Source organism: Canis lupus, chromosome 15 (genome assembly GCF_003254725.2).
Source record: "Canis lupus dingo isolate Sandy chromosome 15, ASM325472v2, whole genome shotgun sequence".
Lineage (NCBI taxonomy): Eukaryota > Metazoa > Chordata > Mammalia > Carnivora > Canidae > Canis > Canis lupus.
In genome coordinates, this window is record NC_064257.1 from 35,834,327 (window position 1) to 35,849,054 (window position 14,728).

Here is a 14,728-nt window from a genome sequence, read left to right on the forward strand (position 1 = left end):
TTCGTAGGAAGTGTACAAAAAAGGACTACCCCTCCTTGAGACTTACTGAAACTTATACCTCAGTCACGCATATCCTGACCACACCCTGGAATTTGTCTCCACCTGAATTTTGTTTTAATTATTATTATAGATTTTATTTAAATTCAATTTGCCAACATATAGTGTAACACCCAGTGCTCATCCCATCAAGTGCCCTCCTTAGTGCCTGTCACCCAGTTACCCCATCCCCCTACCCTACCCTCCTTCCCTTCTGCAACCTTATGTTTGTTTCCCAGAGTTAGGAGTCTCTCATGGTTTGTCTCCCTCTCTAATTTTTCCCACTCAGTTCCCTTCCTCTCCCTTACAATCCCTTTCACTATTTCTCATATTCCACATATGAGTGAAACCATATTATGATTGTCCTTCTCCGATTGACTTATTTCACTCAGCATCATACCCTCTAGTTCCATCCACATCAAAGCAAATGGTAGATATTTGTCCTAATGGCTGAGTAATATTCCATTGTATATATAGATCACATCTTCTTTATCCATTCATCTGTCGAAGGACATCGTGGCTCCTTCCACAGTTTGGCTATTGTGGACATAGCTGCTATGAACACTGGGGTGCAGGTGTTCTGGCGTTTCACTATCTTTGGGGTAAATCCCCAGTAGTGCAATTGCCAGGTTGTAAGGTAGCTCTATTTTCAACTTCCTGAAGAACCTCCCCACCGTTTTCCAGAGTGGCTGCACCAGCTTGCATTCCCACCAACAGTGCATGAAGGTTTCTTTGCATCCTCACTAACATTTATTTCCTGTCTTGTTAAAAAATTAACTCCTCACTGGTGTGAGATGCTTTCTCATTGGCTACCACCTGAATTTGATGCACATAAGAAATCTTAAATTCCAGTACCCCTCCTTATGACTACGACCTTCTAGCCTTGCAGTTCTCCCCTTACTGGAGTCATTTTTGCCCTTGGACTTGACCTCTGGTTGGCTCCTCCTTCCCTCCATTTCCCACCAGCTTCCTCACTTTCTTTCCTAGGAAGCTGGTGTCCTAGCTACTTACCTGGGCCACTCTTTTTTCCAGCACTTTGAAATCCTTTTATAACCCTAAACCTATGCTTGCACAGAGTAAAACTCCACCCCTGGGTCATCACAATAAACTTCTGTGTTCACCCTGGTGGAAGGCTACAGAAAGTTCTGTGATCGTGCGCATCATGGTGCTATCCTTTTACTTGCCCCTCTGTGCTCAGCAAGTTTCTAAAATATTCACCCCAATTAACATCCATTCACTCTAATTTTCAAAGGAGGATCTTACCTTTTACATCTCTGAGAAAACCAAGGCCCTTAGATGTGAAGCACCTAAACTTTCTACCCTTCTCCATTCACTCAACTAACAGATATTTCTTGAACACCTGTTGTATCCCAAGCATGATGCTATGCTAGGTGCTGGGAATGAAATAGGATACATTCTCTGCCTTCCTGGTGCTACTTTCTGGTATTTGATGCACTTACACAGAAGACTAATAAGAAGTCCAAATATCCACTGTGCTGTGAGAAAACCCAAACTACTAGGGTGCTCAGTCTCTCGGCTGAGCCCAGCTTTTGCGTAATCTCAGGCCACACATCAGACATGTGAGGGAAGAAACCTCCAGATAATACCACCTCCCAGCAATGTGAGTTTGGAGATTCCAAGTTCATGCTCTAAACACTGTGGAGCAGAGCCAGCTACTTTCACTGTCCAAATTTAGGATCCAAAGATCTCATAAGTCTATACCTTTATATCCATTTGGAACACACTTCCAACTTCCTTTGCTTAGCCAGATCTCTTATCTCGTAAGACTCTGTGTAGGCCTTCTCTTCCCCAGGAGGCATTCCCTAAACCCTTTGGTTAAGTGGCCCTTCCCTAGGTTGCTTTAGCATATTTCTTCTTCAGCCATATTTAGAAATTACTTATCTTTGTTCACCCAGAAATTATGTGTATATCCTGGCCTGGCATAAACATATTCAACATATACTTATTAGTTGCAGTTTATAAACATGGACTCCACTGAGCTGGCCCCAGGTAAACCTGTGCTGATGTGTGTCTCTAGTGCCCTCTACTTTCTTCATAGCATCCTTCACTGCCTGGGCCCCAGTTCACTTCCGGGCTCCTTCATCCATGATCACTGAAATGTGACATTAGCCTGAAGTGGGGGGAAAGCTTATGGGGTGGAGTAGCCCTCAAAAGCATCATTTGGGTCCGTGGATTTGCTTCAGTCTAATCACTTAGAACCTGATTATGTACCAGGGGTGTGAGCTGAACTCTCTCCTGTGGTCTTCCTGCCATGAAAGACAAGTGAGAGCCAAGCCTTGAGAAGTAGAATCGCTGTGGTGTAGATGTGTCCAGAAAGATAGAAGACTGCAAAGAAGCAGCTCAGGATTATATTGACAGACAAGAATTGGTTTGATACTATTCAGAGTGTTTGCTTCTATTTTAAGATTTCTGTCACTGCATCAGCATTCGTTTTGGGTATTTAATGACAGCCCCTCCCACATTTATACTCTAAGACACCATTCCTCTTGCTAAAGTTTATTTAGCCAGGGGTGGACCCAAGCTGGGTCAGAGTCTTCCCTCTGAGAATTTGAAATTGAAACCATATAATGGAGGTGGGTGGGAGAATGGGGTGACGGGGTGACTGGGTGACGGGCACTGAGGGGAGCACTTGACGGGATGAGCACTGGGTGCTATATGTTGGCAAATCAAACTCCAATAAAAAATATATATATATAATAAAATAATAATAAAAAGAATTTGGAATTGAGACAATCTTCCCATGTGATAAGAACCATTTACAGTAGCAAAGCCGGAGGGTAGCCAGACTCTATGGTGTGGAGTAGGGTAGCAGAAATGAGAGACAAGAGAGAGTATTGCTTGCTTGACAATTCTGGGTTTCAGTCCTCTTCTGAGTGTCCATGGGTTTTGACACCCCCCCCCATTAGGTGTCCTTAAAATAATCCTCCTCTTCCTTTTCTGACTTGTAATCCTTTGGGTTTTGTCACTTACAATCAAGAATCCTTAATACAACTGTGTTTCCCAGAGTCGCCCTGGGGTACAATGCTCTTGGGATGCTTTGTTACTCTCTTATTTGGTTCAAGTTGTTCTGTTGTTTTCAGTATGTATTATATGTGTGCATAATAGATATTATAATTGTATTATTTCCTTCTGTGCGCTGTATGCTCTATGTGGGTGAAGGATATTTGATGACCAGTAAGGAGACGAATCAGGTTGAACAGACAGCAGAGTATTCCCAGTAGAGTTTATACATTTTGGAAAGTGTGTTTATACTACACCTGCTGTGTGGCTGGGTGAGCAAATCCAACTGAGTGCTCATGTTGTTTAAAAAGCAATACTCTAGTCATCTTGAATTTTTGGCACACAGTAGAGTCAAGTGAAAGAACTTAAAAATCCCAGGTAAATAATATGCTGACATTCTTGTGATTGTGCTGGGAAAAATAAATATGTAACTAACGAGAAATTTTACATCCACAAAATTAAAAGATTTAATTTTGTTAAAATGCACTTTATAAAGAACATGCCACTGGTTGGGGGTAGGGGAAAGGTGGTGCTCAGATTTATTTATGAAAATCACTGACAAAGCAATAAAAAGCCAAAATGAAAACAACATTTTTAGTTACAATATGAGCTGAACTTTTATATTTCTTAGTGAATTCTGTTTAAAAAAGAGAAATGTCTGAAATCAGCAATTGGTAGGTCCTTAATCCACTTTTAAATCTTTCCCCACCAGCATGGCCGTCACAGGGTGCATACTTGCTCTGTGTTCTTGGTAGGTACAGACGGCTTGATGATGAGACTTGTCAAAGGCAGCAAGGTCCCTGGTGGGGGAAGAAAGATGGATAATGACTTATTTTGGCAAGTAATATTTTATTTGGCAAGTATAATTCCATTATACTTGTGAAGTAAACGAAAAGATTAATCGTGACTATCTATGTCATGGTTATATATTTTTCCGAATTCCTGCCAAATCCATAGTGAAAATAACTTCACGAAGATATTCTTAAATTCTATCTTATAGCCAAGATACGACTTTTCCCCCTCTACCGAGCATTGCTTTATATGGCCAGCAACTTATTCTTCCAACTCATTGCAACATTTGAATCAAAAACATCTGGCTTTACCCACTCATTTCTTATTACATTTAAATAACTTCAGACTCTTTTTTCCCCTCCATGCCTACCCACCAATGATCCAATGATCTCCTACTTGCTTTTAAAGATCTTTCTGGGGGCAGCCCTGGTGGCGCAGCGGTTTAGTGCCGCCTGCAGGCCGGGGTGTGATCCTGGAGACCCGGGATCGAGTCCTACATCGAGCTCCCTGCATGGGGCCTGCTTCTCCCTCTGCCTGTGTCTCTGCCTCTCTCTCTCTCTCTCTCTCTCTCTCTCTCGCTCTGTGTCTCTCATGAATAAATAAAAAATAAATAAATAACATCTTTTAAAAAAAATTAAATATCTTTCTGGGTACTTAAGATTATTTTCTATTTACTTCCATTCTGCCAGTGTCTGAACCAATTTGGCCCATAATTGGTAATGTGTATTGATGTTTGTAAAAAAGCTAATAAAATTGCCTCCAATTTTAAATATTTAGAAGCCTTCATTCCTATTTCAAAATTCTTTAACACATTTAAAAATATTATTTTTAGATGGTGTTTTTTTTAAAGATTTTATTTATTCATGAGACACACAGAGAGAGATGCAGAGATGTAAGCAGAGGGAGAAGCAGGCTCCCTGCAGGGAGCCCGCTGTGGGACTCGATCCCGGGACTGTGGGATCACGCCCTGAGCCAAAGGCAGATGCTCAACCACTGAGCCACCCAGGCATCCCTAGATGGTGTTTTATAAAGTATTTTAGCAACAGGAAAAACATCTAAGACTGTTCTTCCCCGTTCCTTTTCTTTCTTTCTTTCTTTCTTTCTTTCTTTCTTTCTTTCTTTCTTTCTTTCTTTCTTTCTTCTTTCTTTTTTTTTTATTTTTATTTATGATAGTCACAGAGAGAGAGAGAGAGAGAGAGAGAGGGGCAGAGACACAGGCAGAGGGAGAAGCAGCCTCCATGCACCGGGAGCCCGATGTGGGACTCGATCCCGGGTCTCCAGGATCGCGCCCTGGGCCAAAGGCAGGCGCCAAACCACTGCGCCACCCAGGGATCCCCATTTTTTTTTTTTTTTGAGGGAGGTTAGGGCAGAGGGAGAAGGAGAGAATCCCAAGCAGACTCCATGCTGAGTGCTGAGCCTGCTGCGGGGCTCAATGTAAACGACCTGAGAACATGACCTGAGCTGAAATCCAGAGTTGGACACCTAGCTCACTGAGCCACCCCATTGGGGTGCCCTCCCCCCAACCCCCAACTTCCTGATATAAATTCAAAACACAGTCTCAGCTGGTTCTTACTTGAACAGAGGTCGTGTAAACTTCATTCGTCCTTGCTCAGTTGCCATTTTTAGAGCCAGAGGAATAGCTTCCTCCCATTTCGATTGAATGCAGAGCCGTAACCATCTGGAAGAAGGATTTTTAGGGGGTGTAGGGTAGGAACAAAGGAGGAAGGGGCAGGATATATAGGCATAACTGAATATTATTTTTGCAATGATGAATAATCTCATTCTGGTTTATGCTGTACAACACTGTATATTTTTCTGAGAATCTCAAATCCTTGTGTATACAACCCAGTAATTGGAGAAGTCAAGAGGAGTTTGTTCTTGAAGAAGACCATACCTTTTAAAAAGTTTAGATCATGTTGGTGCTCGTGTACCTTATCTATACAGTTTGTAAAGGAATTAAACTTTGGTTTAAGACTCACACTACAGATCAGAATTAAGAAAGATTAACCACGTAACAGAATTAGAGATTTCTAACTATTCCCATATCAGAGTCGACTTGGCTAGTTGTAGAAGAATGCCTATTGACCTCAGGATTCCTAATCCTTCCCCTCCCCCCTTTCTATGGCAAGAGAAGCTTAGAACAAATGCTAATAAAAAGAATAATACTATCATCTTACAGATGTTGCAACTATTCCTTAAAGGCTACTCTATTTATACAGGTGCAATAAATTTCACAAGGATTTCTTAAAATTCATGTATGCCTCAGACTCTGCTTTCCCTTTCTCCACCTTTTAAACAAGTTTCTACTTTCTTCCACAGAGACAAGTTAAAATGATGTACCTGAATCGTATTTCAGAATTGTTAATGGCATTCAAGTTGTACACCTCTTGCATTCGCTTTATGTGCCCCAATGGAAGAGGTGCCTAAGAGCAAAATAAAGAAGTATGATGTATCATTTCAACAGGATTCCTTGGAAGAAAGAAGCTGGAGAGAAATTCTTAGCCAGATTAAAATCCTAAATATTGGGATCCCTGGGTGGCGCAGCGGTTTGGCGCCTGCCTTTGGCCCAGGGCGTGATCCTGGAGATCCGGGATCGAATCCCACGTCAGGCTCCCGGTGCATGGAGCCTGCTTCTCCCTCTGCCTGTGTCTCTGCCTCTCTCTCTCTCTCACTGTGTGCCTATCATGAATAAATAAAAATTAAAAAAAAAAAAAAAAATAAAATAAAATCCTAAATATTTTATAATATAAAAATAAGTTAGATAAAAAGAAAAGAAACAAATGCACACGACAAATTTTGTGCAAACTTATTCAGGATAAGGATGTTCTACTGGGAGCAAAAGGATAGTTTAATTTGTGAGGTATACAGAGAATTAAATGAGAATTACTCTCCTCAGACTTTTTGGCATATGAATACTAACTTTCTAATCCTTTCCAGAGTCTTCCAAGTCCTTCCTTATACGTTATATATATTAAATGTATTCCATTCTCTGTATTAAACCACAGTCCCTTAATTGTTAACTCACCGATTACCCCCAGCTTTATCTTTGTGTATTTCCTCTGAAATCCCTTTTAAATGATCTATATCCCTACAAAATAGCAGTTTTTAAACTTTTATATTACAGATCCCTTTGAGAACCTGATGAGTAATAGTGATGGTTTCCTTAGGAAAAAGAGAAAGATTTACCATATAAGCACAAATGTCTGTATACAATTGCAGGGGGTTCGTAAACCTCCCATGCCCATCTTAACCCATGCTAAAGGGGGGAGCAAATCTGGTGAGGAAAGAAGACCAGTTCAGTCTGGACAAGCAGGGAGACTGGGGTGCTGCTAGGTGGGTGGTGACTCTCCTCTCCCACCATGACTCATTTTGCAAAACTCACCCCATGCTCTCGGGGAAGCATCTCTGCTCTGAGTGCCAGACCCTTCCCAAATCGTTTGGTCTCAGTTAAACTCCAAGTCCACTCTGTAGGTCCACCGGTTAAGGTCACCTCCTAGACCCCCAACTATCCCCAATTTTTGCCCTGCATATTCGGGAGATATCCCACCAGGCCCTCCCTCTCCTTTGGCCCAGGCCACAAGGCAGCGCTGTAGACATTTATGAAACTTCAGTGACTTAATGCCCTAAAAACGGATTCTTGCAAAGCCCTTGTTGCCTTAAATCCTACTCCTCTTTTTGTTTTGATTCCATAGGAAACTCTATCCAGTCTTCTTTATCCCTCTCAAGGTCCTGAGACCCAAGAGCACATTTCAGGGTCACAGTAAAGACCCCATCATTCCCTCCCTCTCAAAATGCAGCCTCTCCTTTCCATTTCACATATTCTTTTAGTTACCTGGGTTTGAAACCTTAAAATCTGCTTGGACTCACTCCTTTTATTTATTTATTTATTTTTTTAAAATTTTATTTATTTATGATAGTCACATAGAGAGAGAGAGAGAGAGAGACAGAGACACAGGCAGAGGGAGAAGCAGGCTCCATGCACCGGGAGCCTGACGTGGGATTCGATCTGGGGTCTCCAGGATCGCGCCCTGGGCCAAAGGCAGGCGCCAAACCTCTGCGCCACCCAGGGATCCCGGACTCACTCCTTTTAACAGTCAAATCCAGTCAGTCACAAACCCCAGGCTCTCACCCTTCACCTCTGCTTATCTAGCCTGTTCCCTCTTTCCTCATGTCCTGAAAGTCTGACATGTCCTGAAAGTCTGACAACTAATTTCTCCACCCATGTTCCTCATGTTGATCCACCGGTGGACTCATATAACTCACCCTTTCATCAGATGACTTTTCTGTTAAAAATGTTAGACCCTTTCCTACCTACCTACCTACTAAAACAAAATCTAAGATTCTTAGCATCCAAGATTCATCGTATCTGATCCCACTTATCTTCATTAACTCTTGCAACACTGTGGCTTGATACTCCCTCAGACCTGAATTTCCACCTCTGCTAACACTGTTCGGCTCAAAGCAAGCCCCACTCCCACAAAACCTTTCCTTGATGATGCCAGGTAGAAGGCAGTTCTTCACTGATTAAGTTTTTGTCAAATGATACCTAAAATATGCCTCCTTCTATTGCCAGATTTTGTATGTGTGACCTTCCCTTCTAGATTATAAGCTTTTTAAGGACATGATTTCTTTCTTTCTTGCATATTCTCATGTTCACAATAATACCACACATAATAACCATTCAACAAATGTCTTTAAATAAATGGATTAATTTTATAAGTTATTTTTTTCCGTTAGTTTTCACAATAATATTTTTCCCAAGTTGGGTTTGTCATAAATGCTATGCTTGTCTTATATGGCCATTGTAATTTCTCATGTTTCGAGCTAGTACTTACTTTCTGGAGCATCTGTGCTAAAAATTCATTCAATTGATGAGAAGAGAGATCCTTGAGGTCTGCTGCGGTGAATGAATTTAAATCCTCTTCTTTGGCCTAAAAGAAATGTTACCTGGTTATTTCCATTCATGTATGATTTAATAATATTTATTGGTTTATCTGACATAAAAATAAAGATTAAGAAAAAGAAATACAAGGATGCACAAGATGGTGAAAAATAGTAATAAGTGGGAGAAACTTTTGACATCCTTTGTACCATTCAAGATATGTGGATTTTCAAAGTAAAGAAGACATTACAAAAGCATATCAACTAATTCATAGGCCAAGTTGAAAACCTGGGGAAAAGGAGCAAATTGCATATTTTCTTAAATATTACATTATGAACATAAAAGAACACAAACTGATGTTTCCCTCTATCCCCACACATTCTGTTTTTCACACCTAACCTTGGAAATCATCTAAGTCTGTACTTTTCTTTTTTTTTTTTTTAAGATTTTATTTATTCATGAGAGACACAGAGAGAGAGGCAGAGACACAGGCTGAGGGAGAAGCAGGCTCCATGCAGGGAGCCCGATGTGGAACTCGATTCTGGGACTCCAGGATCACGCCCTGGGCCGAAGGTGGGCGCTAAACCGCTGAGCCACCCAGGGATCCCCTGTACTTTTCTATTTAGGATTCACTGTCAAAAATCTTGGAGGATATGATTAAGAAATATTAAATAAAACTTATCAAAGTAAGTATTTTCAAATCTTTAAAAACTAGTTTTAGATTCTTTTAAACTAGGCTTACTTTTTTGTTTCTAGGCTTACTTTTTAAATTATTTTAAATTTTAATTCCAGTATAATTAACATATGCTGCTGTATTAGTTTCAGGTGTACAAAATAGTGATTCAGCACTACATACATAATGCAGACTCATCACAAGTGCCTTCCTTCATCCCCATTCATCCCCATCGCCTATTTCACCCATCCCCCTACCTACCTCCCCTCTGGTAACCAGGAATTTTTCCCTAGAGCTACGCGTCTGTTTCTTGATCTCTCTTTCTCTTTTCCTTTGCTCATTTATTTTGTTTCTCGTAACCCACATATAACTGAAATCAGATGGTATTTGTCTTTCTCTGATTGACTTATTTTGCTTAGCCTTATACTCTCTAGCTCCATCTATGTTCTTACAAATGATAAGATTTCATTCTTTTTTATGGCTGATAATATTCCATTGTGTGTGTGTGTGTGATCTATTGATGGAAAGTTGGGCTTCTTCCAAATCTTGGCTATTGGAAATAATGCTGCTATAAACATAGGGGTGCATGTCTCCCTTTGAATCAATGTTTTTGTATTTCTTTGGTAAATATACTCAGTAGTGTGATTACTGGATTATAAGGTATTTCTATTTTTAACTTTTTGCGAAACCTCCCTACTGTCTTTCACATAAACTTAAGGTTTCTTTTCGTTTGAAAAGAAATATATGCAATGTTTTTAAAAAAAAATCAAATAGGGCCCGATGAAAAATTCCTTTGTTTTTGCTCCCTGTCTCCAAGTCCTGCTCCTCAGTAACCAGTACTAATAGTTCCTTGTATATCCTTCCAGAAAATGTAATGTATAAATATATATCCTTGTAAAGATACATTAGTTTACATCTTCTCCTTTCTACCCCACTGTGAAACCATACCTTAGTATCAAAACTTACAGACCTCATTCTCTGCAGACTTAAACTATCTATCAAGGATATGTCATAAGTGGTAAAAAAATGAAAAGCAAGAGAATGATAAGCCAAAATTCAAGGTAATGGTTACCCTAATGGGAAGGCAAGGTGGGTAGAGAGGGGATAAGGTGGGGAGGGTGAGTAGGGGTGCTTTAACAGTACTGGTGAGGTTTTATTTCTTTTCTTTTCTTTTTAAGATTTTATTTATTTATTCATGAGAGACACAGAGGAAAATGCAGAGACAGAAGCAGGCTCCCTGCATTGGGAGCCCGATGAGGGACTCAATCCCAGGACCCCGGGATCACACCCTGAGCCAAAGGCAGATGCTCAACCACTGAGCCATCCAGGCCCCCCGAAGTTTTATTTCTTAGGTTAGTGGTGGGTACACAGGCACCTGTTTTACAACTGATTTTTATACCTTCAAATAGGTGATGTACTCTTTTTTCTTTTGCTTTTATTTAATATTTAAGAAAAACAACTGAGCAATAAAACAAGGCAACAAGAGAACCAGTTGTAATCACTAGTGATTACATAGATTGCAGCTAGTCTTCAGTCTGTCCTGGACCTGCCAGCTACTGTTGATCCTGAGCTATTTATAATCATCCACCTTGGCTGCTGGGCCTGAAGGAATATCTCAGCAGAAAATCAGGAGCAGGAGCAGTTTTACCAGGTGGGCTGAAATATATCTTTCAAATGAAAAGAGAGGTCCTAACACATTACATTGTTATTAAAAGGTCCTGTTTCCCCTGGATCTCTAGCTTTTCTCCATGACAAGTCTGTAAACTACCAAAACACAGACTCAAGACACAGGTAGAAGAGCTGAAGTATGATCTGTGGCAAGATGTGTTATCAGATTTCCCTCCCTGCATAGAAATAATTATGCCTTTCTAAATTATTTAGCGTCTGTAATTAAACCCATCATCTAATCATAACTTAACACCTCTGGTTCCTGTTGTTACAACACTGACCATGGGAGGCCTACCACTCCAGGCATAGTATTGACAGTGGATGGACACAGGTGCCCAACGAGCCTGCTGGGTGGGCAGCTGCCTAGGTAGTTTCTATCCCCCTCAAAAAAATCTTGAACTAGATCTAAAGAGTTAGTAATACTCTAACTTTGTTATGATGTTATGAGAATCTTCACAAAGATGTTTATATTTTATTTGAAATGACAATATCTTTACCCTTGGTTTCTGTTTCCATTTTCCTGATTTGCCTTACTCTTGATTTGTTTTTCTTCTTCTGGCTGTCAGAGCTCAAAACCCAGAGCTTTCTATTCCTTTTTTAAAATTTGTTTTTATTGAAGTTCAATTTGCCAACATATAGTATAACACCCAGTGCTCATCCCATCATGTGCCCTCCTCAGTGCCCGTCACCCAGTTATCCCAACCTCCCACCCACCTCCCCTTCTGCAATCTTTGTTCATTTCCCAGAGTTAGGAGTCTCTCATGGTTTGTCTCCCTCTCTAAATTTTCCCACTCAGTTCCCCTCCTTTCCCTTATAATCCCTTTCACTATTTCTTATATTCCCTGTATGAGTGACACCACATGACGATTGTCCTTCTCCAATTGACTTACTTTCTTATTCTCCACATTTGATCAGTTTTCAAGGTCTTAACTAGCTATTTAAAATTAAACCTCAAAAATCTTTCAAATCTTTTATTTCCTCCTGTACTATTCTAGTTCAAGCCCCTAAAGCCTTTTGATTCTGAGCTACTATCTCCTCTGAACTACTAGCTGGCCTACCTACTAACTCTGACTTTCCCATCTCCACTAAGCCTCTATACTCCACAGTTTGATTAATGGTCCTAATAAATAGCTCTGATCATTTCATTTGTGGTTCAAAACCTTTAGGGATCCACTGCTGTTCACAGATCATGTGTTACATTCCTTAGCTTGACAATGAAGCTTCTCTATAATAGGGAACTAATTTATCTTTCCAACCTTGTTCTCCCTCTACTAATTCATGTATTTATCCAGCAGTGAATAAAGGTGGATGGATATAGAGATGAATAAAAACAATTTCTGCTCTCAAGTTGCTTATGGCCTGGTGAAAGAAACAGATACAAACAATGCAGTAAAAACAAACAAACAAACAAACAAATGCAGTAAAAGCTTTTTTAAAGTGAGCTCCACTAAAACCACTTGTTAGATTAACTGATATGCTCCACCCTCTCTTTATGTAAAATGAATGGACTCATGTCCAGGGAACAACTGATGCTCAGCGTGCGTGGGCCATCCCTCTGGTACCTGTGTTTTTCTTCCTCCCACCTGTGTCGATTTATGTGTTAACCACATCAGCTAGAATTGTTTCCAAATGTATTTATATCAGTTGTAGTTGCAATCAGAAAACCTTGTCAGATAAAAGGTAAACTGATGAAAGAAGAGTGCTGAAAGAAAAAGAAATTTCTCTAAATATTAAGTTTATTGCTCTGGAAAACCTAAGTCAACTTTAATTTAAAAGCTGCTGTGCAAAAAAAAAAAAAATGTTGCTACAGAATTTGTAAATGGATGGATTTTACAGACTCTGTAAAAAGATGGGAACAACAGAAAAATCTAGAAGGAGGTATTTAAATTCTATTTCCACTTTAAAGAAACTAAAATTGGAAGTTACAAGTGCATTAAGAATTTAGTTTACGCGGCTGACATACAGCTCTGGCCCCAGAGTCAACGTCTGAATGATATGTCTTAAATTAAAATGTCTTCAATATGATCAGTTTTTATGACACCCTGCTTTAACCAATGTTTTCAGTTAACTGACTGGTTAACTGAACTGGCTCACTGATTTGTTCCAATCTGATAAGAGTACTTTAATAATAGTACAATAAAAACCAAGCCAGAAATGGTGTGATAGGGCTGTTTACAGGATTCTATAGGAGATGAGGAAGGAAAGCCTTACTTAGCCTGGGATGAGGACAGAAGGGTGGGGGAGGAAGCAGAGAGGGTAGCCCTGGCAGAAGGGAAGGAAGGAACACTAGATTAATGAACCTCAATGGAACTTAAAGGACGTCAGTGTGGCAATGGCCGTGGACAGAATCAGGGAGGAGGATGGAAAGATGAACCAGAAGAATAGGCTCTAAGCTCTAACCAGAATGAACTCACCTCTCCACCCAGGCTCCATGTTTTGTTGCTGCTTTAAGAAAAAAACCTTTGTTTGAACTCTGTGCCTCCCACCCAGAATGTCCTCCTCTACCTCATCCGTGCCCAAAGCATACTCAGTCCCAGCTGAAACACCCTCCTCTAGACAGGGCTCTCCTCCATGCTGCAGCCAACCTCAACCCACTTGCCTCCCCAGGTGGAAGTATCCACTCCTTCTGGTGACCTCTTGTTCCTTCATCTGTGTCCTTGTCATGCTGCTCATCACTTACTGTTTAGCATTGGTTATATATAACTACACTTTAGGAACAAGGGTCAAAAGGCAACATCTAAATTTGTTGCAGATAACAGGATGAAGGATAGCAAAATCTGCTACCCACAAATACGCCACTTTAGTATATTGATTATTTTAGCTGTAGGCTCTTCAAAGACAGGAAAGGCAAGGAGAGGTTTTCTCTGAACTGCACTCACCTGCCTAGAAATAGAATTTTTCCAAAGGAACTCAGTTGTCCTAGATCCCCTCCCCTGGGAGTTTGATCAGTCAGGCAAAATTGACTCTTATCACAGGAAAGGAAACTAAAAGTGGCCACCACGCCCAGGCAAACTTTGTCACAAGCTATCATACCCTCCCACCATTCCTCTAAGAGCCCATTCTCTTTCCTAAAAATCCTTTATTTTCCCCTATTTTCTTTCTCCCCACTGAAATGGTACCAAACCCTGAATACTGAGCCACCTCTGAGTGATTCATTTTTCTGTGGGCCTCTCCCCTGTGTACACGAGATATACACGTTCATAAATGTGTTTTTCTCTTGTTAATCTGCCTTTCGTTACACAGGTCTCAGCTAAGAACTTAGACGGTAGAGGAAAAATTTCTTTTCTTCCCCCTGCAATGATTATTCTTACATTTTATGTTATTTTTCACGAAAGCATCATCCAGGGCACATCCTCACGCTGGTTTCTCTAAGGGTTATGTTTCAGGATGTACACAAACAAGCTATCTTTAGGAGGCTCCATAGGTGTGGACAGTAACACCCACCAACAGTTGGCAATAGCGCTTGCCTAAGATCATTTTAGATTTATCTGGTACGGGTAAGGACTATATTTGAAGCAGTGTCTTACAAATGATTTATGAGGAAAAAGAAGGAAGAGAAAACACAAATATCTTTGCATGCCTTTCTTAAGACTTGAAGCAAGAAAATGGGAACAAATACCATCAGTATCTATTTGCTCCCCAGCCTTCAGTAACTT

General features: G+C 40.4%; 1 protein-coding gene across 1 annotated transcript in view; it reads right to left on the reverse strand.

Moving 5' to 3' along the window:
• Window positions 1–3,499: 3,499 nt before the first annotated feature.
• LTA4H (leukotriene A4 hydrolase) overlaps window positions 3,500–14,728 on the reverse strand; it is a 35,012-nt gene continuing 23,783 nt past the window's right edge. Inside the window, exons 16-19 of the mRNA XM_025438691.3 lie at window positions 8,685–8,780; window positions 6,190–6,272; window positions 5,423–5,527; window positions 3,500–3,857 (exon numbers count right to left, since the gene is read on the reverse strand). Of these exons, the coding sequence (XP_025294476.1) occupies window positions 3,740–3,857; window positions 5,423–5,527; window positions 6,190–6,272; window positions 8,685–8,780 (402 nt within the window). The 3' untranslated portion in view covers window positions 3,500–3,739. The remainder of the gene's footprint in view (window positions 3,858–5,422; window positions 5,528–6,189; window positions 6,273–8,684; window positions 8,781–14,728) is intronic.